The 27,246-nt window shown below is 49.1% G+C and overlaps 1 protein-coding gene across 2 annotated transcripts in view; it reads left to right on the top strand.

Annotated features, from left to right (window-relative positions):
- The first annotated feature begins 20,270 nt into the window (after window positions 1-20,270).
- Window positions 20,271-27,246, top strand: part of TLN2 (talin 2) — a 56,835-nt gene continuing 49,859 nt past the window's right edge. For both annotated transcript variants that reach the window (XM_063313888.1, XM_063313887.1), the window contains exons 1-6: window positions 20,271-20,427; window positions 21,204-21,301; window positions 22,054-22,183; window positions 23,518-23,670; window positions 25,651-25,793; window positions 26,263-26,390. In XM_063313888.1, coding sequence (XP_063169958.1) covers window positions 20,292-20,427; window positions 21,204-21,301; window positions 22,054-22,183; window positions 23,518-23,670; window positions 25,651-25,793; window positions 26,263-26,390 — 788 coding nt within the window. In that variant the 5' untranslated portion in view covers window positions 20,271-20,291. The remainder of the gene's footprint in view (window positions 20,428-21,203; window positions 21,302-22,053; window positions 22,184-23,517; window positions 23,671-25,650; window positions 25,794-26,262; window positions 26,391-27,246) is intronic.

Below are 27,246 nucleotides of genomic sequence, written 5' to 3'. Positions count from 1 at the left end.
TTTCAGATCTAGCACCTTAACCACTAGACCAAACTGGGTCTCGGGGCTTTTGCTTAATTTCATCTTATTTTGCATCCTGTTTCTTTATACAGTATTTATGTTTTATATTTCTTTAATTTCAGATCTAGCACCTTAACCACTAGACCAAACTGGGTCTCGGGGCTTTTGCTTAATTTCATCTTATTTTGCATCCTGTTCCTTTAGTTGCAGCTTGGCCTCTCAAGCTGCAATTGATCAGCACAGAATTTGGTATGCATACTCAAGGCACAGTTCTCCATTTCAGGTTCAAATCTGCTCGCCCTAAAGTGGGGGGGGGCAAAAAAGTGTTGTGCTGTACCTGTACTGGGTTATCTCAGGAAACCCCACGTTATCCCAGTGATACTTTGATTTCTTTCTCTATGTTATAACTCAACCTGCCGTGTCCTGCCGTGGCTAGGATTTCTGAGCGTGCAGGTCCCATAAGCCTGGGGGGTAGCCTCTGGGGAAGGCTGTGTTGCCCACTTAGAGTCAATTTGCAGCTCTTGCCTTTGCAGTTGCACTTGCTGCTTTCTCTGACAAACGGGCGTCTGACTCTCTTGTTAAATTGCTTTTTAAAGGCGCACAATACACAAAGCCATCTCTTTGACGCTTGCATGGGAGCATTATGGACATGGAAAGAAAGATAACATTGTTGGCATTCCGGAAAGCCGCACTCGGGCTGCTCTCGGCATCGCAATACGCATCCCCGGGGTAGTCCTTAAGTCAACAATGGTCTGCTTGTGCAGAGTTTGGTCCCCTCTGGTCACAGCAGCTGGCCACGATGAGATCGATTCTTCATGGGGACATTCCATCCCACGCTCATCTGGATGCAAGCAGAGGCTCGGACGGGCTGGGATTTGGGGCGGGGGGGGGCGTTCTTGCTGCTGGGAGAAATAGCGTGTGCCTCGGAGTATTTTCCAAGACCAAGGAAATGCCAAGAGTCTGGCGGGGCAGAGACTCGAGGGCCCCCTTGCAGGGCCAGAATTCTCTGGGTTTGCACGCTTTTTGAAAGCCCCGAAATCTGTTGTGATTGGCTGGACTGCTCTGACACCACAGCAGGGCAGGAAACCCAGCTGCAGCGTTTCTGGCTGAGGGAGGGGAGAGGGAGGCAGGCGGGAAGGAAGGAGAAGGCCGGGGCAGAGAAGGGGGCCTTGGCTGGGAGTGAGCGGTGAGGACTGTTTGAGAGGAGAAGGGGAAGTTTAGAGGGAAGGGAAAACGTGGGAAAATAGGGGCAAAGAAGAGGGGCGCAGCAGAGGTTCAGAGAAGTCAAGGCATCTCCCGGTGCCCCGCACGGAGATCTCTCCCCTGTGGTCTGCTGGCGCAGGCTGCGTGTGGGTCACCTCCTGCCAGACAAGGAGAACCTGTGCTGTGACTGGAGCCAAACCCAGTTCCGTTGCCTGTACGTTTTGGTCACTCTTAACTTGGATGGAGCTGCCGTGGAACCCCCTACTCAGCCTATCCAATCTCAGGCAGCTTCAGTACAACCTGCTGTGCAGTATATGCAAGTAGTCCTTGCTTAATGGCCATTCATTTAGTGACGGTGCAGACTTAGGACAGTGCTGAAAAACCGACTTCTGACCATTGCAGCATCCCTGCAGTCACATGATTATAATTTGGGCACTTGGCAACCGGTTTGCATTTACGACTGTTGCAGCGCCCCGTGGTCATGTGATCACCATTTTTGACCGGCTTCCGGCAAGCAAAATCAATGGGGAAGCCACATGATCCGCTTAAAGACCACATGGTTTACTTGTGGTCTTTAAGATGGTCTTTAACATGGTGATTCACTTAACGACCACCACAAAAAGGTTGTAAGATTGGGCAGGATTCACTTAATGACCGCTTTGCTTAGCAACTGAAATTCTGGTCCCAGTTGTGGTTGTTAAGCAAGGACTACCTGTAGATACCTGTGCATGGATTGATGTTCTGCTGCTGCTGTTTTCCTTTTATGATTGGAATATTGCTCAGCCACCACTATCAGTGGTATCGGGTTGGGTCTGATCCCTCAGCCCCACCCTAAGGAGCTTATCCTAGCCTGACGACACGGCAGACGAGCTTTGTCGAGGAATTCAGTGATCAGGCGTGGTCTTCATCAGAGAAGGTGGCCTCTCCCTGCCTCCATGGAAGGGCCCCTCATCAGCGTTCAGAGGCTCAGCAGGCAGGATCCAGCCTTAGAGGCCTTCGGTGGGGGACCCTCGTAGAATCCCAGGGCTAGTCTGAGAAACCAAGGACCGTCCCAGAACGAGGCGGCCACAAACCTCACTTCTGTGTGGACTGTCCTGCACTGCTGTATGGTGGGTAATGTCCTAAGACCCCTTTCCTTGCATTTCTTTGTTGTTTTACTCCACCTCCCCCCGTCACTGCCCGTGCATGATCCTGCCAACGGAGAACAAAGAACGAATGGCCCGTTCTTCCTTCTTCAGCAGAGTGGCCGGTGGCGCTTGCCTGCACGCATCCTCCTTTTGCAGGACTGTTGTGCTTGTGAAGCTGCCAGACTGCCTGAGGCAACGATATTAAAAACTGACAGGCACTGTGTCTTAAGCAATGTAACTTTTTATGCAGGAGAATAAGCCAGGGTGAACCCTTTTTCTTTTCTTTTGCATTCAAAATTAGCGGCTCTAAGCTGGAGAAGAATCTGTCCGAGAGCAGGAAGTTAGTGCAGCTTGGCTCAGGTTGCTTGCTAATTGAAGTGGGGAGACTTTGGGGCGGTCTTTCCACCTTCCTGTTAATGTGCGAATTGCCTGCTCAGTCTGGCTGAGTTGCCAGTCTGCCTTCCTTGCGCTGGTCCGATCTCCGTCCTCTCACCAGCTTCCTGAGTTTATTGATCTTCTGCTTGTTGGCGTCCTTCTCCTCTCTTACTTCTGGGGCCTCGCCCTCACTGCCCAAAGACCTCTAAGATTTTCGCCATCTCCTCCCACCCTTCCTGCTCCTGATGCAACCCTCTCAGGCCCATTTCCATTCCAGATTCCTGTTTCTGGGGTGGGGGTGGGGGTGGCCATTGATTACAGGAGGAACAGTGGCTGGTGGGGAGACGGCAGGGGCCACATCAGAGGTCAGAAGCAGAGGACTACTCTGCCTGGGCTTTTTCGGCCAACGCTTGAGCAGATCTGGTCTCTCCTCCGGCCCATGAATGGAGGTTGCTTCTGCCCATCCTGCTCAAAATCGGCTGGCTATCTTCAGCTCCCACAACCCAGGACTACTTGTGCAAGAATTCTTTAGACAAGTTCACAGAGGGCATGCTGTTCAGTTGTTCAACCAAAATAACTGAATGAAATCTCTGTCTACAGCAGCTTCCCCCGAAGTGTTCCCTCCTAGTTGTGTTGTGCCCAACTTGGGAATTGTGGGCCTAAGTCCTCCAAAAGGAAACCACGTCAGCATGTCCCCATGTGCCAGAGCTGATGTGTTACAACCAGTGGGTGGGTGGGTTGCATATGTTCCTACTTTAGTGGCCTCTTTTCCAATCCAGGCAGCTGAAATGGTGAGAATCTGTTGGCAGAAGCAACGCCATGCAGAATGCAGATTGCTGGTGCCTTCTGATGCCAGACAAAACCTATTTATTCTTGGCTGTCTCCACCCAAGTTTATTTCCAGCTGTAGTCAAGTTATTCTGGTGCCTCATTTTTTGAAATGGGCCTTGAGTTACCCTGGAATCAAACTCTTGGTTTCCCTGATTTCAGTATGGAGCAAGCGGCAGTGCGACGTAGCAGGGCAGCTTTTCGGATCAAGTGCCTCCTCCTGATCAAACATGGTGCCTCGTCATACTATTATTACTTGCACTAAGGGAGCCTCAGCCCAGAAGGACAGCTTTGAGTTTCACGCAGGGCCTTCAAGAGGGGACCCGCTGCTACTATTGATGGTTTATGAGATTTATGTATCTCATCTTCCTGCCAGGAGATTTGCAATATTCATCCCCCACCCCACCCCCCCGTACTTACTTAAGAAGGTGGGTTAGTTTTCCACCATATTTTCCAATATTGGGAGAGAGCATCCAGGGGACTGGATATAGCTATAGCTTGGCTTTCCACCGATTAAGATTCCCAGTTTGACCTTCCGTAGGTCCCGTTACATTCGTTGATTTGATCTGATGTCAACGTTAAAGGAACTGAGGTAGAAGAGCAGAGGAAGGATCCAGGAGAAGAGGAGGAGGTGCTTGGTTATCCTGGCCAATTGCCTGGCAGCGTAAGTCAGCAAGATGTATTAAGGGAACTTCTTGACAGAAGAACTGGGTTGGAAGCTGCGAGTAGTTTGAATAAGAAACGGGATTGGGTAATTTTGCAGGTAGACCTTTGAGTCAGCGATCAAGGCCACCTTACGTTCAAAACTGAAATGGCTTCTTCTTCAGGCTGCGTTCATTTAAGCACATTTGTGTGCAAAGAGGTCTTGGGGAATAGATATTATTGGAGGGCTGTTTATCCTTCCTTCCCCCCCACATTGCGCGTTTTGCATAAGAGCTGTTCCTAGTTCCTGCATTGCTGAGCAGACATTAATAGCACTGCAACCTGAGACGTCCCCGCCTTATACTGTATTGTTGCAGCAAAATCTACTTTTGCAGCAGCAGGTCTGAAACCCCCAGTACTAAAAAGGAGGCACACTTTGCAACAGGAGAGCAGTCAGCTAGACCTTATCAATGGTAGAGGAGATGCTTTGATCGAGGGTACAAGCTCCAGAAAAAATACGGCTTTCTGCCGTGGAGAGAAGACCTCTTGGCTGGAGCAGCAGGGCTGCTGGCAAAGGGGGTGGTACGAACTGACCCAGTCAGTGGCTGGATGATCTGAAGGGATGTACCGATTCCTGGGATGGTGCTGAGTTACTTTACTTTGCTCCTTTCGGAAGGAACTCCCAGTGATCCAGAGGTACGTGCTGGTGGATTGTGTAGGGAAAATACCGTTGCCACATGCTAGGCAGGCAATTAAGGCCACGGAGAGAGTGTTGGGGTCTGTGCCAGACATATTGCACAGGAGCCGAGTGGCCTACGGAGCAAAAAAAACCCTTTCCCATTCCATTTGCATTTCATGGATTCTGCAGAGACCTTGATCTGTAGTCTGTCTGTGGGTCTGTTAGGAGGAAGGCAATCTGTTCCATGGCTGGATCGACAAGTGGTCCTTAGTAAATTGCCCTTTATTTACTTGTTTGTTTACTTACTCATGATCCTATGCCACTCCAATCCAAAGACCTCGCAGCTTCCAATTCCTGCTTATGCTAATTAAAAAGCAACATGAAGATGCCACAATAACTAAAAAAAACCCACCTCGCCATTCCTAGTCCCTACTGCGCATTGTAGGCCTTCCTTTCCTTTTGCTTTCGGTTCAAGCTTTAAAGTTTTCACTTTGAAAGTCTTGAGGCTGCTATCTGCTCAATAGAAAGGTTGACGATTGGTGTCCACCAGCCACAGAAGAAAGGTTGCGGGGAGGGAGCAGCATCCTAAGTCTGACTCGAATGGTGCCATGGGCCAGGAGGTGGTGGCAGGCAACTCGGATCTTGGGGGACGTGATCCAGGAAGATGTTCTTCTGCTTAAGTCCCGGTGAGATGAACAGGAGGCAGTGGAGGACCTGCTTATAGAGGCACTTAGATTTTCTCCTGTTCGGTGCTAGTAAGTGTCTGGGCCCTGTTCCATCCTGGGATTACAGCAGCGGTTGGCATTCCAAGCAGAATTGGGAAGCCCTTCAGAGTTATTTCAAGCTGTTTGGGCATGATAATTAAAGCTGGAGGCTGATGGAAACCTTCAGCGCCAGCTAGTGGATGTCCCAGGATCCTCCTCTTAAGAACATGAGCTGTGCCCTGCTGGATTGGAGCCCTGGCCCATCTAATCCAGCCAGCCAGCTGCCCGAGGAAGCCCACCTGTCTCCCAGCAGATGCTCTTCAGAGGCAGCCCTGCCACCATCATGGCTGAGCGCCATTGAACCCAGGATTTCCATGAATTGGTCCAACCCTTTTCTGAAGCCAGCCAATCTGGGAGCCAGCCCCACATCTTGCAGTAGCCAATTTCAGAGTTGAATTACGCGTTGTGTAAAAAAAGAATTCCATTTGTCTGTCCTCATTGTTGTCTTCGTTCCGCAAGAAGCGAGGAAGGGTGGTTGAAAGAGCAGAAGTCCTTCCAACAGCATCGCTTGGAATCTGGGTACCCCGAGACGAGTCACCTGCATGGCCCTCCAGATCTCTCTGAACTGCAGCCCCCAGCGGCCTTGGCTCTGCAACCTGTGTTGGGCCAGAATTTCCAGGTCCCCTGCCCAAACCTTGCATTTATTTTGTGCAGATGTGCAAACAAGCCTGTATCCAAGGTCAGCCAGGCAATTTGGGCAGTTGCCCTGAACATCTGGAGAGCACCAGACCGAGGAGGGCTGTAGCAGGTAATAGCCGAGTCTTGCTGGTGGTTGGAAAAAAATACAAGATTTCTCTTGCAGATGACATAGGTTTTATTTGAGATTTGTATCCTGTTTTTCTGTCACGCTGGGTGTAGCACTGCGCTGGCCTTGGGTCATCTGAAGAAGCTAAGCAGGGTTGGGCCTGTTTGGTACTTGGATGGAACACCCCCAGGACTAAAAGGGCAGTCCCCCACCGAATCCCTGGTGCTGCCAAGCAACTGCCCGGAGGTCTCCGTGAATCTCGAGGCGTTGAGCTTGTCCTGAGGAAGGCTGTACCTTGATGGGTACTCCTTTGCTTCAGACAGGAAATTACCACCGTCCTGGGGAGGGAACGGTTCTGTTGTGGTGGGGGGAGCTGGCAACCCATGCTCAGCCTGCGATGGAATGGGGTGGCCCAGAAGTCACAGCCCCTCTGCCCCCCCAAGGGAATCGAGTCCTTTGGTTGCCTAAGACACTGAACACCACTGTCTGGTTGCTAAATAATAGTCCTGGCAAGTGGCAAAGACTCGGGAGCAAACCCCTCTTCTGCCAGCATGTCAGCACAACCCGGTAACTCACCTGGGCCACCTACGCAGAGCAAAGGGTTTGACACACCGATGTTGCCTGATCAGCCCTCAGTTTTGCCACCGTTGCCATGGGAAATTGATCCCTTCTGGGCAGCAGGTCCAGGAAGAAACAGCAGCTCGACGTTTCCAAAATGCCAGGGAGAAAAGTTCAGGCCTGGAGAGAGAGAGAGAGAGAGAGAAGGGGGTGCAGAGGGGATCCCGCTGTCGTCCCCCCTGCCCCTCTGTCCAAGCCGTTGAGCAAGGGTCCTGTGCAGCCGCAAGTGGTCTTTTCCTGCAATTCCTCTCTTCAAGAGTCAAGTTCCTCTGCTTGTAGAAATTACGGGGAAGGAGGCTAAAGAAAGTCCCCCTCCTTACCGGAAATTGGTCATTCTTTTAATCTCCTAAATCCAGGATGAGCAATTGAAGGACTTCCAGATGGGATGAATTTCAGATGGACGTGGCTAGATACGTGGAACGGAGACTCGTCCTCTTTAATGAATTACAGAGAAACAAGCGACCAGCCGTACCTTCAGGACGATAAAAAGGGGAGGCAAGGATAGGAATTGAGGATGGAGAAGAAAAATATTTGGGGTGGTTGGTTCAGCTGCACAAGCGGATGGTCTGCTCAGCTTTTGTGCTGAAACCGTTTTCTGCCTGGCTGGCTGTTTCTTCCACAGCCCTCTCCTCTTTCCCTCTTCAGTTCCTAAAAAATACGTATTGGCTCTTCAGCTGAAGTCTTTCTTAGAAAAGCCCTCTCAGAATCCTTGGGGCTTTTGATGGAGAGGGATTAAGAGCTATATCCAGTGAAGCTTTAAAAATGAAAATTCCTGGAATGTGCAAGGGGAACAGAGCAAGACGAAGGTTGATGGATGAAGATGCGGGAGAGAGGGAGAGATGGCCTGGCGATTTAAGCAAGGAGCTCCCTTGAACTTCAAAACAGTTTAGGTTTGGGGACACTCAGCTGGTCCAAGCTGAGGCTTGCTAAAGACCCTTTGCTGGCCCCAGCAGCAGCCCAAACGAACTCTGCCACGCAAGCTCTGGGAGATGTAAAAACTGATTTCCTGGGTTTGCAGGTGTTGAGCCCGAATGCATATTTCCAGACCTTCAAAGGACGTTTGATCTGACCCCTCTTGATGGGCCCCCTTCCCACCCAGCTCTCACTCCACGGACACTTGTTTCACCCTCCTCTGTTCTTGCTAAAGGAGGCATGGACCATCAGGGAGGCCTGCAAGCAGCAGTTGGAATTGGGTCCTATTCAGAGGGTGCTGGTCGTGTATCAGAATCAAGCCAGCTATTTGGGGAGGGGGGTGTTTATTTTCTGTCTCCTCCCCCTTTCAAACGCTCATCCATCCTCCCAGAGAACATCTACTCTTAGGTAGATCTGCAGTGGCATCCATAATCGATCTGCATCCGGCACACGTTCTTTAGGAGAAGTCTTCAAGGCCACATGCCTTGCTTGGCTCGGCCACCAACCCTGTCTGTCCAAGGGCGGGGTGTGGTTGGTGGAAGCCAGCCCCGTGTCAGATAAAGACATTGCCTCACCTCCATTGCAGATGGCGCTGTAGTGTTTTCAGCAGTTTCCCCCTGAGAGGGATTTTGAGTTACCTTCTCTCGCTTCAACTTAGCCAGAGTAATTATTACATTTCAGGAGTCCACGGCTGTAACTTGTCCTCTCCTGCAGCATGTTTTGGAAATTGTATTTGCATTCTGGGCCTCCTGGGAAGAAGCTTTGTATTTTTTATTGCATTTTTGGAGCTGTGTTCTAAGGTTTTGATACCCTTCCAAGTTTTCCTCGTGAGGATGTTCTTCTCTCAGTTTGCGTGAAGGCCTTGTGCCAGATTCTCCTCCAGACAATAAATGTCTTGCTTTGCTGTCCTAATTGGGGGGAAATCTTTGATATGTGGTCTGCTGGATTTATCACAGAGGACCATATAATGGTGAAAGAGGCACAGAATTAAAATGGGTTGTGTGGTCTGTTACGGATCATCCATTTGGGTCAGAGTTGGGATTTTTTAGTATCTGTTCTGCCTCATTGGACAGAAGCTGCTAGGTATCTATTTTCCATTTAAGATACTAAAGTTGAATCTTCTCTCCCAGTAAGCGTAGTATTTCATGACATGCTTGAAAAGGCCATTACTTGATTACTTTCCTCTAAGGGCAGAAGACTCCCAAATGGAATTCCCTGGGATCTTTTTAGGGATGCACATTGTATGCTCAATTTCAGATGCGACTGCACACTCTTTTTCAGTTGCAGCCTCTGCTGTTGAGGCCAGCTTGCAGCCCGGCTTGGAGGGGGGCAGTAATCGAAGAGGGCACAAGCTGGAGCTCAAGGAGTACCTGCCTCATTTCTTCAGGTTGTGTAAAAAGTGTTGCTATTACAGAGAAGAGAGTTGCCTGTCTCCTCCTGCCCAGCTTCCTTGCAGAGGCTAAAGCAGAAACACACCATTGTCCTTCTTGAAGCTCAGTAAATTGTGCAATATGGCCTTGTATTCCTTGATCCCCGAACACCCTGGCCATGAAATGCGAACTCCGTTATCGCCCTCTGTTCTTTCTCCTCCTGCTGATCCCCTCCTCCCCCTTGGTGTCGAATGCAACTGCCAGCGTCTGTGAGCTGGAAGGCAGGCCGTTCTCATGCTTGGGCTTATGGCAAAGCCTGCGAAGAATCACTCTGAAGCAAGATTTTTTTTTAATAGACAAGAGTTCTGAATGAGCTCATCTCGATCAATTCTAAGCTCGCAGAGCCATTCACTTGCTTGCTGGAAGTCGGTTCTCGTGGGATGCGCTGGAGCGTCAGCTGGGCAGTTCCATTCGCTCCCTGGCTTCCCGTGGTCTGTCCTCACTGGTGCCAGCTGATGGAGGAGAAGGGGTTGCCAGTTCCTGGTTGGCATCACCAGCTCTTTGCAGTCTCAGGCAGAGGAAGGCCATGCCCCACAATGGGTTTCAGGCTAGCAGGGATGGGCGTTGGGAACGGTTGGCAAAGAGGGTGCAAGACAAACTGCTCTCTGCAGGGGCCAGCTTAAATCCTTCTGTTGTTTTCCAACGAAGACCAAGTTTTAAGGGTGACAAAAATAACACAAAATGGTGTGTGTGTGTGTGTGTGTGAGAGAGAGAGAGAGAGAGAGATTCAGGAGGTGCTGGAGCTTGCCCTGTTCCTGCATGTCTGGGTGATTCCAGAGAGCAGGGGACTAACATGGTTCCTTGGGGGTCCTGAAAGGGTGAAAGCTTACTTAGATCAGAGCTAAATTTAGGTGAGGCAGAGCGGATGGTGGCACTGTGTAGCGGTGGTGTGTTCTTTTCCTGGCTTGCACATATTTTCTGTGCAAAACAATCCAGAGCTGGATGGGCACATTAAACTTATTGCAGTAGCTCAATTTCTGGGGTCTGCCCAAAACCCTGATCCATAAAGTTAACTAGGTTAAAACGTGACTGGCTAGTTTGGGGCTCAGTGCGTCACTCAAATCCAGCCATGGCATGGCAAAAGGGGACTGAGGTTTTGTTAACTTTTTTCATCCTTTTCTCACCATTTTAATCTAGCTGGCAAGAGGCTCAGAACCCAAACAAGGTTGAATTGCATGGTTAGGATTTTCAAACTTCAAACCGGAGAACACTGATCAGTCCCACAGTGGAAGTCCCTGCTGCAAGATGAAAAGTGATGAGTTAAAGGGGGCCGAGAGAAACTTAAGAATTTTTGGTTGATCAAGCTGGCTAACAAGGAAACAATTACAGGGCAAAACAGTTGCTTCCTGCACGTGGAGCTTGGGGGCTCAGAGAGGGAGCAACTGGTCCCATTTGCTGGCATCTTGCACTCTTACAGTCCCGCTGAGATTTTGTTTTTCACTTGCCATCCAGTAATTGTGTGCCCAAATAGGTCTAAATAACTGCCTTTGCTGAAATCCGAGCCTTAGTTAAATGCGAAATCTTGGCTTGAAGCTAGTTTTGTGTGTTTGCTGCAGCTGACTTCCCCAATTATTACTATTTTTTTTAATCCATTCAATCGTGTCTGGTTCTGAGACTGCCTGGACCGGTCCCTGCAGTTTTCTTGGCAAGGTTGTTCAGAAGGGGTTGGCCATTGCCCAGTTCCTAGGGCTGAGAGAGTGGGACTGGCCCAAGGACCCCCAGCTGGCTTTGTGCCCAAGGCAGGACTAGAACTCACGTTTTCCCTGTTTCTAGCCTGATGTCTTACCCCAGTGTGTCTCAACCCTGGCCACTTGAAGATGTGTGGACTTCAACTCCCAGAATTCCCTAGCCGGCCATGCTGGTTGGAGAATTCTGGGAGTTGAAGTCCACACACCTTAAAGTGGCCAGGGTTGAGAGACACTGGGGTAACCCCCGCAGCAAGCTGCCTCTCTCTCCCCAGTTATAGCGTGAGTTAAAAATAAGGCAGCATCTTGGGATGATAAGTAAGAGACCCCAGCTGAGCACAGCAGGGGATGTTCTGAAAGCCAGGTGCCCCGCCTTGGCGCTTTCCAAGTCCTACATGTCACGTTCTCCGGTTTTCATTTACATGAAACCTCAGGATGGATAAGGACCAGCTCTTCCTGGGTTTCCCGATCCTGATTTTGGGCAAAGAATAGACATTTATTGCACATGCATAGCAGTTTCTTCTGTATTTCTTTAAACATTTTTGCAGAAAATATCCAGGGACACTGGTCAAACACCAAGCCACGTCTTTGGAGAATAAATCCCTGTTTTTGTTGTTGCGTATGCTTGCTTTCCCCCCCACCCACCGTGCCGACGCAAATACAGTTTTTCAAAACCTGACATTTGTGTGTGTGCAAAACCCAAGCTGTTTCCATGTATTGGATGAAGTACTCCCACTCTTGAAAACACACCCAAAATGTAATTGATTTGTTTGCACAGAGTAACCTTCATGACTATGATACGTTATGTATTCCATTTCTTTGCTTCCCCTCTTTCAAGTGGAATAAAAGCAAAGAAAATCCTAGGGTTGTCTTTGCAGGGTGCATTTGATATTTGCAACAGGAAAAAAAAACCAAAGGGATCCTGAAGAATATGTTTCCAAATGCTCTAAAAGGGAGCACCATGGTGATCTAAGGCAGTGTTTCTCAACCTTGGCCGCTTTAAGATGGGAGGACTTCAACTTCCAGAATTCCCCAGCCAGCAAGGCTTTCTGGGAATTGAAGTCCACCCATCTTAAAGTGGCCAAGGTTGAGCATCATTGCTCTAAGGTGAAGTTTTGTGACTCCAGCACTCTATAAAAGCAGGAACATCTCCATTTGCCCCTGGATCGCCCAGATGGTGCTTTCACAGCGGCTGTTTTGCAGCCTCAGCATCTGGAAATCTTCCTGCAGAAGCCTCTGTGAGCTTTAGCTGTCAGACCTGGTTAAGGAGGGCTCCTTCAAGTATCCAATTACTTAGCTTGCTTTCTGGACTGCTCCATCTCCAAGTCCACAATTTTAAAACTTAATCTACTTCCATTTTGGAAGCCCATCTTGTTGGGGGTTCATTTGTAAGGGTGTAACCTTTGGGGGAATGTTGCCTGATCAGAAAGAATTGGACGGTCTGTGCCTCGCCCTCTCTTTCTTAAACGGGGTGCTCATGTCCGTGGGCATTGTAAAAGTGTTTGCCATCCTCCAACAGCTCATTCCCTCTCTGCACATCACAGTGAGGTGACATGAAATATTTACTGATTTTTCTCTTTCCAGAGTAATGAGAGCGGCAGTGATTTTAATCGTGGTTTTCAAGGCAGCTGCTTAATTTTCTGGCTGAAAGAATGTCTTCCCCCCTTTCCTTGAGTGTGCAGGATGCTGGAGCAAGTTGAAAATAATGGTTTGACCTGATGCAGAAAGAGACGGTCTCCTGCCTTTTGGCGTCTTCTCGTGCGCTTCCTAGGACAACTGATTGCCCGCTGTGAGGAAATGGGGGTGGGTGGGTGGGTGGTGGACGAGACAGGCCTTTTGTCCCACTCAGCCTAGATGCTCTTGGGGTCTTCACTTATGCAAAATTCTTCTCACCTGCTAACTAAAAATAGTGGGCATCTGAGAAGGTGTAGGCAAGTGAACCTTGCCTTACATACTGCTGTGTGAGATTTGGGCGCTCTATTCTTGGTCATTGGGTTGACCAACCCAATTCCCTTTCACCCCTGAGATGTTCTTGGAGTTCTTGTGGTCTCCATTGTGCATCACGTTGGGGTGTCCTTCCCCAGCATCTGCAGGCTGGCACTTTTCCATCCTTGGTCCTCAGTTGCACTGAAAGAAGAAACCTTGGCAGCTCTGTTTAATGTGTGTTTGAAAGCGAAGACCAGAACTTAGTGAAAAAGGATTGTTCTTGGTGCGCGTGGTCTCCTCCTGCCCTTTCAGGTTGAAACTTCACAGCAGCCTTCCCCAGCCTAGTTGCCCTCAAGATATGACACCTCAAGCCCCCCAATTCCCATCTAGGATGGTCAGCGTTGAGAATCCTATGAACTGAAGTCCACACATCTGGAATCATCCAGGCTAGGGAAGGCTGGTCTAGAAAATCTCACTCTTAAGTAGGCACCATCCTTGTCAAAGTCAGTTGCACTTCTGTGGTCATAATTCAAGGAACTGGACTGAGCTAAGAAGCCCTTTAGAATGTGTGTCCAGCAGTCTGAAGGATTACCTGCTTCCCAGTGAGCCCGCTCTCTTTAAGATGGGTGGAGATTTGACCTGCAGCAGTTGGAATGGGAACATCTCCGTTGTGGAAATTCTTCTCGAGCACTTTGTGGCTAGCAGGGCCATTCTTAGCCCTACATTCTCCAGGGTGGCAGTGAGTTTTGCAGGGAATCTTGTGGCCATCCAGCCTTCAGTCTGGGCCAGCTTATCACAGTGAGCACTGTTTTTAAATTAAAGTCTTGCTCCAAGGCAGTGATTTTCAACCTGGCCGCTTTAAGAGGTGTGGACTTCAACTCCCAGAATTCCCCAGCCAGCATCTGCTCTGAGGTGTTCTCTGACCTTGCAATCCTATGAAGCAAGGCGGTGCATCCGCCCATGGAGAACAAACCCAGGAAACTGGATCACCCCTGATCCAAAATTCCTGGTAGATGCTATGCATTTGGCTTCCTCTTCTTAAAACTAAGGTAAGCGTGATCCTTTGAGCCACCACTCCCCTCCGAACTATGCTGAGCATCTTCTGTTTGTGCCTCTGGAATTTCCCCCCCCTTCCTTTTCATGGAAAATCTAGTATAATTTGTAGCTTTCTGGATTGAAGCAAACAGGCTTGATTTAGGTTCGAATCACTGCCAACGCATCAGCGTTTCCCCAAACTGGAAACAAACTGTGTTAATGTTGGTACTCAGCTGTAACGTGTAAGTACCGAGTTGTTAATGTTTAAGTGCAAAGTTTTGTATGTAAACCGGTTGCTGTGAAAATTGGGGAAGATCACCAAGTCTTAGCTCATGCTACAAAATGCAGAATTTGGTCCCAGGTGGGCAGTATGTTATTTCCTTCCGATGAGGAGAACATTTTGAAAAGAGACTATTACTCATTCTAATGGTTATTTTAAAAAATGGAGGGGTATGGAGGAAGTTTGCTGAAGACGGGTGTGTGCAAAGTGAGTCCCAAAGGTCAACTCCAAAATCTGCCCTGCTGGAATCTTTACTGATAAGAGATGTGCCATTTTTCATGCACTGTACTTGCACACACACTGACAAAATCAGGTGAGGCCCCTCTGTACCATGTGCAAAATTAAACTTTTTGCGTACCTGTGGGCCAAAGAGCTCTGGCCAACTCTAGCGTTTGGGGTTCCATCTGCCTTTGCCATGGTCTTTTGGCAAGGAACCATTTTCGCTTTGTGTGGGATCCAGGAAGCTCAAAAGTGGAAGTTTTCCCCCCCAAAAGATACTTTGCTCTCTCTAGAGAGAAGGTGCGTGCTTGCTTGTTAGACTTGCAGCCTATCTTTCTTCCAGGAGCTTCACACCTTAATGACGGCACTGGCTCTCATTCCTTTCCCAGTGGAAGAGAAAAGAGATGCTTTTTTCCTTTGGTAAGGAAGGGAGCGTTCGTCCAGTCATGAGGATTTCTTGTAAGTGTTTTTGTGAGCTTCTGAATAATCTGCTCACAGATCCCCTCTTTGCACCCTGGAAGAAGACGAGGGCTGAGGAGCAGACTGGCCACAGCTGACCTTCAGGTTTCTTGCCCCTTGGCCCGGTCATCCCAGCAGTGGCACCTCCAGAGAATCCGTGGAGGTCGTAACGCGGAGGCTGAGCTACAGCCTCAACGGGACTTAAGCCCCAGTCTGGGACCTGCTGACAAATAGCACCAGGGAAAGTTTGGCCAACTGGAGCAGCTCTGTCCTCCGCAGCTGACAGCGGCTTGGGCGTTTCTACTGCCTCTCACATCTGCTAAATTCTTGGCTGCTTTGCGTGGCACAAAAGGTAACTGCCCTGCCATGAGGTGGGAGCCGCGGTGCCAGGATAAAATACTGTTCAGGGAGACGCTTTTTCAAAGATGAAATTCCATCTTAGTTGTGTGCAATGGAAGCGCTTTGCTGCCAGCCAATACATAAGGAGGAGAGGGAGAAATACTTGTCAAATCAAGCTAGTGGGTTCCCTTGGGCACACCTGCTTCTGTCCAGCTGGTCTCCACCTGGCTGTGTGCTGAAATTGAGTTGCAGACAGTGGTAGACACTCTTGATTATAAAGCCAGTTTTGAAAGCCTCGATTGATTGAGTTTTGAAAGCCTTGATTGATTGATCGATTGACTGAGTTTTGAAACCCTCATTGATTGAGCTATTAAGCAATGGAACAGCCTGCCCCCAAAGTTGTGGGTGCTCCATCGCTGGAGGTTTCAAGAAAGGACCAGACAGCCATTTGTCCAGAATGGTATGAGGATTCCTGCACTGAGCTGGGGGTTGAACTAGAAAATCTTCAAGGTCCCTTCCAACCCTATGATTGGCTCTTTCCCATACCTATCCTGTCCTGGGTCAGGATCCTTTGGTACATAAGGAAAGGTCTGGCCCAAGAAAGCAGCTTGCAGGCCCAGCAACATTAAGTGTAATCAGCTGCGTGGAGGAGTGTGGGTTTATGGACATTACATAATGTCCATGTCTCCACTGTTTTAACAGCTTTTGTGCCTCTTTCAAAAGGACATCACTGCCTTAATTTGTTCAGTAAAGTCATAGATTTTCACAGAACCTTATTTTTCAGAGCTGATGTAATTTCAAATGCTATGCAATGTAATTTGTAATGTTTGGAAGGAGAACGTCATTGGAAACAAAGTCTAGAGAACCGATTTATCGTTTCCCTTTTTTATCCATAAAGCAGTTGCCTCTATGGCTCCTTGGGTTTTGGCCTTTCAGAGATCAATAGTGTCTTATTAATTCAGCTTTCTCTGCATTAAGAGGCCTTACAACAGCTGATCTCAAGTATCTGAAGTCCTTGACAAAGACATTTATTTTCTTGCAACAACTTTCTGAGATAAGCTGACATCACTGCCAAGTTGCAGATGAAAGTTTGACAACGGGTAATAGATTTACATTTTTAAACTCTCCTGTGGGGACCACATCTGCTCAGACTTCAACAGAATGCCAACTGACTCTATTTATTCAGTCAGTAAATCGATTGATTGAAGGGGCAGCAGTTTTTCGGCAACCCAAGAAGGACCCGTGAGATGACGTCTCCCTGTATCCTCAGGTGCTCTCCTGCTCAAACCCTTGGAATAAACTTCCCTGGGATGCCATCACACACATAGAGGCCATAATGCTTTCTATCAAACAATAATTAAATGGACCCCACATTGGCTTTATAGGGACAAAATAAAATGGTGGTTGCAGAACATCGTTTTGTTTAAAACTTCCCGCCAACCAACCTCTGAAGAAGAAGGAAATCTAGGTTGGTGGAGGGTATCTTGGGAGACATACAGAGTCCAGCAAAGTGGTGTTTTGTGACTAACCACACTGTCCCATTTTGTAAGAGCGTCCCAGGTTGCTCCTCAAATTTCAGATGTGCCCATTGGCTCAGAAAGATGGCTTATGCTTGCCGTCCTGGGCTCAAGCTGGCCAACCCACTCCATGTCCCCTCCCTGTTCCACTTTTCCATGCTTCTGGATTTGGGCTGTGCTCCCTCTTGAGTTTTTTAGAAGATGTTTTCATAATCTTTGCCAGGGCATATTTTTTGATAAGCCCATCTAAGTCTAGTCCTGTTTTCCCTCAACCAGCTACCTGAGTTTGTGGTCAGAGGGAAGAGAACTGTAATGGGAGGACAACCCTGGTTTGTGGGGATCTGGAAGTTCATAAAGTGAATGGCTGGCATGAATTTGAGAACATGGTCTGAACTCTACTCCCTTTGCGTGGTCTGTGAGCCTCTCAGTCTTTGGGGCAGGGCAAACTCCTGACTCACCAGAGGAAAAGAGGACCTCCCAGCTTCCTGATGGACTTTCTTTCCAAACACAACAGGCTGCAGAGAGACAAAAACTGCAGGCAAAACCGGGCAGGCCTGGGGTTGAGAAGTGGCTTGTTTTGATTATCCAGCTGGATCCTGCCAGAATTCCACATGTTTAGATGTCACTTTTGGATGAACTTCATGTTTAGCAGGACTTAAGTTTAATGGGATGAGATAGCTTTGATTTGGATTGATTTCAGTGGTGGAGAAGGAGAGAGTTCACAGCTTTCCCTTTTGGAGGGATTTGACGGCACTTGTCCTATTCAATTTTGGTGAAAGGAAGAGAGGTTTTGCAAAATCTTTACTGAAAATTTACTTTCCCTTGCTTGGCTGGGCCCTACCCAGCCGTGAGCTCCTGAGCTGCAGAGAAAGAACCGTGAATCCTCAGGTGTGACTGGCAAACTTCCAGGTCAAGATTCCAGTTTACTATTATCTAGCGCAGTGCTTCTCAACCTTGGCCCCTTGAAGATGGGTGGACTTCAACTCCCAGAATTCCCCAGCCAGCATAGCTGTCCACTTGAAGTCCACACATCTTCAAGGGGCCAAGGTTGAGAAACACTGGTCTAGTGAGACTAACACTGCAGTCTGGAAACTGCCATGCCTCCATTTCATCTAATCAGCAACACCTTTCCTCACCCAAAAGACTTGGGCTTGAGTGTTTTCCATAATACTCCTTACGGCTTTTTGCAGGAGGCGTTTCAAGAGTCTGGAAATGAGACCGATAAGAATATGACTTAGTAGCTGTACCTTTTCATTCTTCTTGCAAAGTGCGGTCCCCAACATTTCACAGAAAAGGTGGAAATACTTTGTGGGAGAAGTTGGGGGATGCAGAATGAACAGTGAAATGGGCATAACGTGGCTGGAATAAACCTTTATTTTTAGATTTTGCCAATGAAAAGAAGAGAGACTGATCAGCTGATGGCATGTTGTGCAACGGTGTCCCCCGTTCAGCCCCTGGTGGGATGGCGCACCTTTGCCAGAGCACGCGGAGGTGCCTGCTGCTGCCCAGGCTCCCTGAACGGCTCAGGCACAGACAGGAAGATTAAAAATTTAAGACGGAGCTCCCGTCCAAATGTTTTGCTAGCGTGTGAGACCACAGGTCCCATCGTCCCATGACTGTGCCGGGTGGGAGTGATGAGGAGGTTGTAGTCCAGTATGTTTGAGGAGGTTGAAGTGGGGAAAATGGACGCATTTGCTATCTGATGCAATTAGTATTGTGTATGTTAAAAAAAATGTGATGGGCCACATGCTGTGCCAGAAGTCGTCAGGATTCCTAAGTCAATGGTTCTGAGGGGGCTTGGAGGGCGTCTGGGCAAGTCACAGCAGGAAAGAAATGGGGGGGGCCTATACCCCAACCGTGCAAGATCTGATGGTGGCATTTTGGAAAGTGGAGGAAACCGGGGAGGGGAGGCAGTAGAGCACATAAGATGCTGTTGAAAGGCTACCTGGCCTTTAGAGTCATCAGCGCAGGAGGTATCTTTCCTTTACGCCATCTCATTCCTTTCAAAATCCCCCCCCCCTTTTTTTTTGCCCTGCCTTTGCCTTCATAGCTGCCAACTTTGGGGAATCGCCCTCTGGCATATTCTCCAAAAGGCAACCAGGCAGCCCCAGCCCTCCTGAGCATCCCTGCCCTCTCCCACGTCCAGCAGCTGCAGCCTCTTGGAGGAATGGCGTGATGTAAATGCGCAGACCTTTTCTGAAGCCGCTGAGTATTGGAGGCGCTACCCCTTCTCTGTGGAAGGTGCCTCCCTCTGCAGGGAGGTGAAATAACCCCTCTTCTGTCTCAGGAGGGACGTTTTGCTAAGCCAGGGAGTTGCTTGTTCCCGCCCTCTCTCTCTGGAGGGTCTCTAGGACCAGGCTTTGTTCTACTGTGTGGTGGCCGCCCATCGATCAGCTGTTGGAAATAATGAAGAGAAGGCTGCCTGGACAGCAGTCAACTCCAGCTTTTAGGGGGCTGCCAAGTAATAGGCTGTCTTGCTGCTGAGTTGTGTCCTCAAGGGGGAGGGTGTTTTGGGCTCCCTTAACATTATGAGAAGGCTGGACTCATTTTTAGACTCAACGTCCAATGGGTTGGCGCCTGTTTGAGCTATAGGAAGGCCTCTGGGTCCTGGTCTTGTTGGCTTAGGACTTGTTTTGGGACAAGTTAGAGCATAAGATGCTTCTCCCAATTTGGAATAGACTATCCCCCTTCCTCTCCCACAACATTTGAGGTGGTGGAGGAGGAGGAGGTCAGTCCGCATGAAGCAAACAGAGGAAGCCCCAAGCAGCTTGGAGTGCTTTCGATGACTGGGTGGAGCTTCATGGGAATCGTAAAGTAAGACTGAAAGCCAACCAACCCATCCCCATCAGAATCCAAGAGTTTAATCATAATCTGGATCCACTCTGCTTCCACTTGGCATGGAATTCGACATTTTGGGCAAGAGGATGGATAATTCCAGGGGTATATCGATACCATGATTTTATATTTTAGAATTTTATTATATTTGTATATTTATATTTTTATAATGCATCTTTTTAATTGATATTTAATTCTTACTGTTTCATTTGTTTGTAAACAGCCCAAAGTCGTTTTTGAGATGGGCAGTGGAAAAATACGACAAAATAAATAATAAATATCAAGAGCGATTATGGTAGAAATGGAGTTCAGTGGCAGAACGCTTTCTTTCCATGCAGAAGATCCCAAATTAAATCCTGGCTTTTGAGATCAAAATTCCCTGAGTAGCAGACGAGGAAAAATTTGATCCGGAAGCTTTCCAGTCAGCTGCTGCTAGCCAGAGTGGACATCACTGGCTTGATGGGCAAATAATTTGACATCTTCTAAGTCAATGTCCCACAGTTTGGATCGAAGGTGATAGCAGATAGGAAAAGTCCCAAAGGAGGAAGAATTGTTCTTGCAGTCCCTTGATTCCAAAGGATCAAGAGAACGTTTGATTCCTTTTTAAATACTCATCCAGTGTTTTCCTTTGCTTCCTCTGAAGAGAGATAAAAGCCTCCGAGTGATCCAGCAACATGGTTGCCTTGTCGCTGAAAATCTGTGTCCGCCAATGCAATGTGGTGAAGACGATGCAGTTTGAACCCTCCACGGCAGTGTATGATGCATGCCGGGTTATCCGTGAGAGAGTACCAGAAGCTCAGACAGGGCAAGGTTAGTCTTGGGCAAACCCGGGTTCCACGCTGGCTCTCTCAGACTATAGCTTGCTTATCAATTGCCGTAACAAGAAGGAATGTTAGAGAATCGCCTTACCTGATCTAGGGGATTGGCCAGGAGGGGAATGAGGTCACTGGATCCTTCCGAAGAGGGAGCGAGCCCAGGTTTCTGCCTCAAGAAGCCAACCTGTGGTTCCTAAACAGGCACGAGACACAGGTTGTGGGTGAGTCATTGTTTTGATGGGCGGCTGTCTGAACTGAATGAATGAACGAACAAACCAAGGGCAACCTCACACAGCCAAGAGAGGAACCAAGCAGGAACTGAGAACGTTGCCCCCATGGCAGCTTAATGCTAGACATGGAAGAGGCAAGGAGAAGGCAGGTGAGGAAGTTCAGAGGCCTCATCCCACAGATCTGTGCAGAAAAGTAATGGGCCTTCATTCCCTTTATAGAGACAATATTAAGCCTGCCTTCCTCCCTCCCTCCCTGAACAATCAGTCAGTGGTTCCATGCATCACAGGCGTTGAACCCTATAGAATTAAGAGAGCCAATTATAGCCAAAGGAAGAGAAAAGGGGTAGGGGTGGAGGTGAAGGTGAGGATGTAGGGCAGGGGAACCAAGGGAAGAGAACTTCAGCCAGAGGGCCGGGGCTGAAGAATGAAGCTGAAGGGCCCTGTTAGGGTTCTCTGCTTGGCTGGAAGGTGGACCTCTGGAAGGAGGGGGCCAGTTTCTCCTGCGGTCTCCATGGCTTTCCTCTCCCATCTTCTTCCACAGCCTCTGACTATGGATTATTCCTGTCCGATGAAGATCCGCGGAAAGGCATTTGGCTGGAGGCCGGCAGGACCCTGGATTACTACATGCTGCGGAATGGGGTAAGGCCCCAGCCTGGGCAGGCTTTGGGGGTCCTTCCAGGGAAGGAGAAGGATGGCCGAGCCTTTCCACTCGCTGGGGTTGTGGATCACCTTTGGCTGCAGTGTTCCAGCCGGGCCAACGAAGCGTAGTCGCTGAACTGCGGTTCAGATAAGCCAGTAGACTTGCTCCCTAACTGCCTTCTGCAGCATTCAAGTGAAGTCTCCTTTGAGTCCGCATTGGCTCTTGGCGATTTCATGGACAAAGCCGTGGTGTTTCCCTGGCAAGAGTTCGGGAGTGTTCGGCCATTCCTTTCTCCCTTTCAACTTCCAGTCTCACCTACGAGCCTGGGATTCTCTGGTGGTGTCCAGTCCAAGCCCTAATTCAAGTATCCTTGACGCGCTGTTAGCTTTGGGGTAGTCGGGATCAAAGAAGCCCACAGTTACAGCTTTTCTTTCTGTATCCCGTTGTTTCGGCTGGACAGCTGGGTTCCTGAGGCCCACGAAGCTGATGGCCTCTGTTCTGAAAGACATGCCTTTGAAACTATTGGCCGTTCCTCGGCATCTGCAGGATTCCTGAATTTCAGTTGATCCAGAATCCAGAACGTCTTGTGACAGCTTCAAAAGGATTAAACTCAAGATGTGAAATGTGACAGCCAAGACTAGTTCATATGGAGAAGTGCTGTAAATGAGGAAGAAAACCCAGTCCCTTATCCTTTAGGAAAAGCTTCCAGGTTTGTCTGTCCTGTGAAATATTCCTGTGGTTTACTCCCTAGGATATTTTGGAATACAAAAAGAAACAGAGGCCCCAGAAAATCAGGATGTTGGATGGCTCCGTGAAGACAGTGATGGTGGATGACTCCAAAACCGTTGGAGAATTGCTGGTGACCATTTGCAGCCGGATAGGTATGATGGAGAGAGTCCCTTCTCGGGGGAGATGGGCAGTGATAACAATTTGATAAATAAATAAAATAAATGGAGGGCTGGCGTCTGAGCAGCTTATTCCCATTTTCCCCATTTCTTGCAGAAGAGCGATCAAATCCTCCCTCCAGACAAATGATCTGCAGAGGCCAGTCCCCAAATGAAAGAAGGGTACAAAGCAAGGGGGTACGAAGTCTGCAGCAGCAGACTTCGTGGCAGGCAGTGGTAGTTGGCCATTGCTTGTGGCTTCCAGAAATGGCATTCCAGGAAATGGAGTTCCTGAGCCAGGCTGTAGTTAGTTGGCCCCTGAAAGGACCTTTTCATCGACAAGCTGGATTGACAACTTGTGCTAGGAATGGGTTTTCTCTCTTCCTCTTAGCATTGGCAGCTGTCCATTAACTGATCTGCAGTGGAACAGATTGGGTATTATATACAGGTAGTCCTCGACTTATGACCATTTATTTACTGACCAAAGTTATGACGGTGCTGAAAAAAGTGACTTGCGACTGGTCCTCGCACTTATGGCCACCAGAGCATCCTGGCAGTCACATGATCGCTATTTGGGCGCTTGGCAACTGGCATATATTTATGATGGTTGCAGCATCCCACGGTCACGTGATCACCATTTGTGACCTTCCCAGCCAGCTTCCAACAAGCAAATTCAATGGGGAAGCTGGATTTGCTTAATGACCGTGGCAAAAAAAGGTCGAAAAATCAGGTGTGGTCACGTGATGCCTTACTTAACGGCCATACGCTTAACGATGAGTTTTCTGGTCCCAGTTGTGGTTGTCAGCTGAGGACTAGCTGTAGAAGACGGCTAGCCCTTGATGTGGACCGAAGGAGAAGGCTCTGCCTCTCTGGGTCTACCTTGATTTGAAGGTGCTGAAAAGGTTGAAGGTTGGCCTTGTGCAGCCCCGTTTCTGGGAGCTCCCGATCCGTACCTGCCGGGGTGTTGTGCTCTTAATTAGTTGTGATTCTCCGAGCTCTCTGCCAGAGGAAGGACTTGCCTGTTTCTGGCTCCTGGAACGGCTGGAACCTTTGGGCCTGTCCTCTGCCACTCAACGCTACCTGTTTGCTGGATGGGAGGAAGAGGACAGATTGCCTAAATGCACACAAAGGCCGGCACTCACCCGTGGTGGTGAATAGCTGGGAATGGTCCCACGAGGCACAGAGCTGTCTGTCCTTAGACTTCGGGGGGGGCAGAAAACGATTTCCCACCCGAATCAGTGGGGTTGTTCTGGCACGTAGGTTTCTCCCCGTTCTCCCCCAAACATGCCAGTTCCCCCAGCTTAGAACAGTGACTTGGTTTGCAATTTTAGGAATAACAAATTATGAAGAATATTCCTTAATCCAAGAAGGCAGTGAAGAAAAGAAGGAGGAGGGCACAGGGACGCTGAAAAAGGACCGCACGCTGCTATGGGATGAAAAAAAAATGGAGAAACTGAAAGCCAAACTGCACACAGATGATGACTGTGAGTATGCTCCATCTGATCGGAGTCTTTCCCGGGGACAGGAAACCAATGTTAAAAATGGGAGTGAATGAATAGCAGCACCGGGTAAGGAGCAGCAGCTGAGACTGGCATGCGTGGAGGCACCTTGGAGCGCTTGCACTCTAAATCTAGGGTTAAAATGTGAAAATACGGAGGCAGGGATCTCCAACGAACTGCAGCTAATTCTAATCATTTAAATCCGGTCCTAGACAAGTAAGTTCCTTTACCAGCTTTCAGATGTAATTTTTTGGTCTTGCTCCAAATTTTCCCCTTCCTAACTTGGGGCTGTCCCACGCCCCTAATGACTCAGAGCCGAGCCAGTAGGGAACGATGGCGCTCCAATCCAGTGGTCTGAATTAGGAGGACGCAGCGATGCTGGAACAGAAGTCTCCTCCTGTTTCTCTTGGTTATGCTTGCAAGGGTTATTCCACTTAATGAATGATGCATCGTGTCCGCTGATGACATCATATATTCAGTAATTGCACACTCAAGACCGTTTTCATTTGGATTCATCCCGTTCTTACCTATTGGCTGTACTTGCAGTCAGGGTAAACAGACAGAGATTTTTTTAAAAAAACAGGAAATGTGTGTCTGCCTCTCCAAGGGCATGATCCAGATTAGCAAAGAAGGTTCCAAGATCATCACCCTTGGTTTGATTCAATGGGGGGGAGTGCAGGAGGATGGTGCTTTGAACCTCGTATTGGTGCAACAGTGGTCACTGGGCAATGGCCATGCCAATTCTCTCCCCTCCCCTCCCCCTTCCCCAAATGTCCTTGCTTGGAATTGGCCAGGAATCTGCCTGGGGACCTCCCCCATCTCCCCAAGCTGTGAATTTGGTTCCTCTCTCTTCCTCCCTCTCCTCTTCAGTTTTCACCTTGAGTGCTCAAGGTCATGCTGCCTGAAACATGCTGCTTGTTGGGCAGAATGAAACATCAGCTGTGCGTGCACAAGAAATTAAAACAATCCTTGTTTTGTGACCCAGCCTCAGCAGCAGTCCGAACCTTAGCCGTGTGCCAGTTGGCAGCTGGCGAATGGTTTCACTTTTAATTGCGCCGTCTTGTCTTCACCTCCCGGGCAAATATCAGGTTGCTCGTCTGAGCAAAGGGGCACAAATTCGTAACCTCAGCAAGAAATACTGAAAATTCGGAACATCATAGCACCAGACCTTGTGCTTAATTTCAGCTGGGGTATATTTACGTGTCCAGTTGGTGCAGTGGACCCATTCGCTGGGCCAGGTTGGATACAGCAGCTCACTGCTTTTAAGGAAGCCATAAAACTCATTTCAAGCTGGTCCCCTTTGAGCTCCACCTTGCCTGCACAGAGGTCCCTCGCTTAGCCCCCTCCTGCCAGATGTGCAGGGCCCACCATTCCCAGCCCACACCGCCTGGGGGAGCCGTAATCCCAGCCCACCTGGATGGTATCGGGGTTGGAAAGGCTGCACATGACTCTCTGGGGTCTTCCCTGTGGCCTGAACTTTCTCTGGCAGGGCTGGGATTTCGATCAGAAGCTTTTTGCATCCAGCACAGAGGCGGTTTCCCAGGTGCCAAACTCTGACGAGGCATTTCTAAGATTTGGGGCCAGTTGTTGCCAGAAATGCGTGTGTAGCTGTGATTGTGTCTGTGCCTTGATGGACAGCAGTTGGAAGCATTAAAGGAAGCAAGAGAGTGCTGTTACTGGGTCTATTTTGATCCAAAAATTGATTAAACAAACAAAATGATCGTGTGGTTGCATGGAGAGCAAAACTGGCTGGGTTCACCGCACCTTCCTTTAAACCATGGTTACGCCAACCACAGTGCCTTGCTTTGAGGCATTCCTTTTTGGCTTGAAGATTTACTTTGCCCCGGGAGAAGTTTCATAGCTGGAAATTCCTGCAAGAAGTGGAGGGAGGGAGGGAGGGAGGGAGGGAAGAATTAACTGTTAAACGATCTGCCTCTGGGCTTCCCTTTTCTCCTTTCCCCTTAGTGAACTGGTTGGATCACAGCCGAACGTTTCGGGAGCAGGGGGTCGACGAGAGCGAGACGCTGCTTCTGAGACGCAAGTTCTTCTATTCGGACCAGAACGTGGATTCCAGAGACCCCGTTCAGCTCAACTTGCTTTACGTTCAGGTATGCTGCAGGGGGGAAGGGACCCCTGTTGCCGAGACGCAGACCGATCTGGTTTGCCCGTCAGGTCAAGCCAGAGGTGGTTTGAGCCTGGTTTGCTGAGTAAGCCACACATTTGCATGTCACATTAAACCATGATCTGTGGGCATCAAGCCCCGAATGCCTGATTGCAACCCCGAAAGCTAGATTCCTACAGAGCTGGGTTAACCAGATTTATTGAAAGGAAGAGGGGTTAGTTTGCAGAATCTTGGAAACTGCAAGTGTGTATTTTAGCCCCATTTATTGGTAAGGTAAGGCCTCTTCACTCCCACTGATGCTGCTTCAAACTGCCTCTTGATGCCGGGGAGATGCTGCTACCCATTTCCTTGATAAGGAAGGGAAGTGCCGAGTCTCTTGGAAGACCTGGGGCTTGGCAGAGGAGGCACCGAGACCTTTGGGCGTGACGCGGACTCTTTCCCCACTTGCTTTCTAGGCCCGTGACGACATTCTGAACGGTTCCCACCCGGTATCCTTTGAGAAGGCCTGTGAATTTGGCGGTTTTCAGGCACAGATCCAGTTTGGGCCTCACGTGGAGCACAAGCACAAACCCGGCTTTTTAGAGTAAGTCGGCCTGAAACTCTTTGTTTGGGGCCTTGTGGAGCTGGGCAGCTGCCTGCACAATTGTTTTAGCCCGGGGAGCTTTGGGGACCACCCCCACAAGGGAGATCCAGCATTTCTTGCCGAGAAGGCTAGGGTGACCTACGATCTCCACAGACCTCTTGCAACCTGCTTTCTCGCGCCCAACCTCTTTACTCAGAATGCAAAAGGGGAGGAAGGGTGGGAGCTGGACACCTTTGCCAATGCTTCCCGTCTTGGAAAAGGAGGGCTGCCATAGCTGGCGAGGCAGCGCCATGCCAGCACCAGGGAAAGGGCAAAGCGTCCCTTGGTAGCTGCACTTGAAGAATTCCTAACGCTGCTGGTGTGGGGATGTCGAAATGCCTCAGAGGCTGCCAGAATGATGATGACGACGATTTATTTATCTTATTTTGCTAAAGCAGTTCCATGGAATTCAAATAATGCAGCTTAATCGTCAGCGAGGGTTCGCATCTGTTTCAGGAACAGCAAGCAGAGTTATATTCTGCTCAGAGTTCAGATTTGGGGGTGAGACCCTGGGGCCATGGTCCCACCCCCTGCCCCTTACAGGGGCTCTTTCTGTAATTGGGGAGAATCCCTGCTGACGGACAGTTGAGGGGGCTCATCCAGCATGTTAAACTATGGCTTGTTAATAATGGTTTATGGAATAACCACAACTGGCCAGTTCCACACAACACTCTGAGCCGCTGTTTTTCAAACTTGGCAACTTTAAGAGACGTGGACTTCAATTCCCAGAATGCCCCAGCCAGCATGAAACTGTGGATCGTCTCTCCAATGTTTTCAAACGAAGAGAAGGCCAAGACCCCCTCATTAATTGTGACTT

Source organism: Candoia aspera, chromosome 13, assembly GCF_035149785.1.
Source record: "Candoia aspera isolate rCanAsp1 chromosome 13, rCanAsp1.hap2, whole genome shotgun sequence".
In the NCBI taxonomy this organism is placed as follows: domain Eukaryota; kingdom Metazoa; phylum Chordata; class Lepidosauria; order Squamata; family Boidae; genus Candoia; species Candoia aspera.
This window is presented reverse-complemented; position numbering and strand designations above follow the sequence as displayed.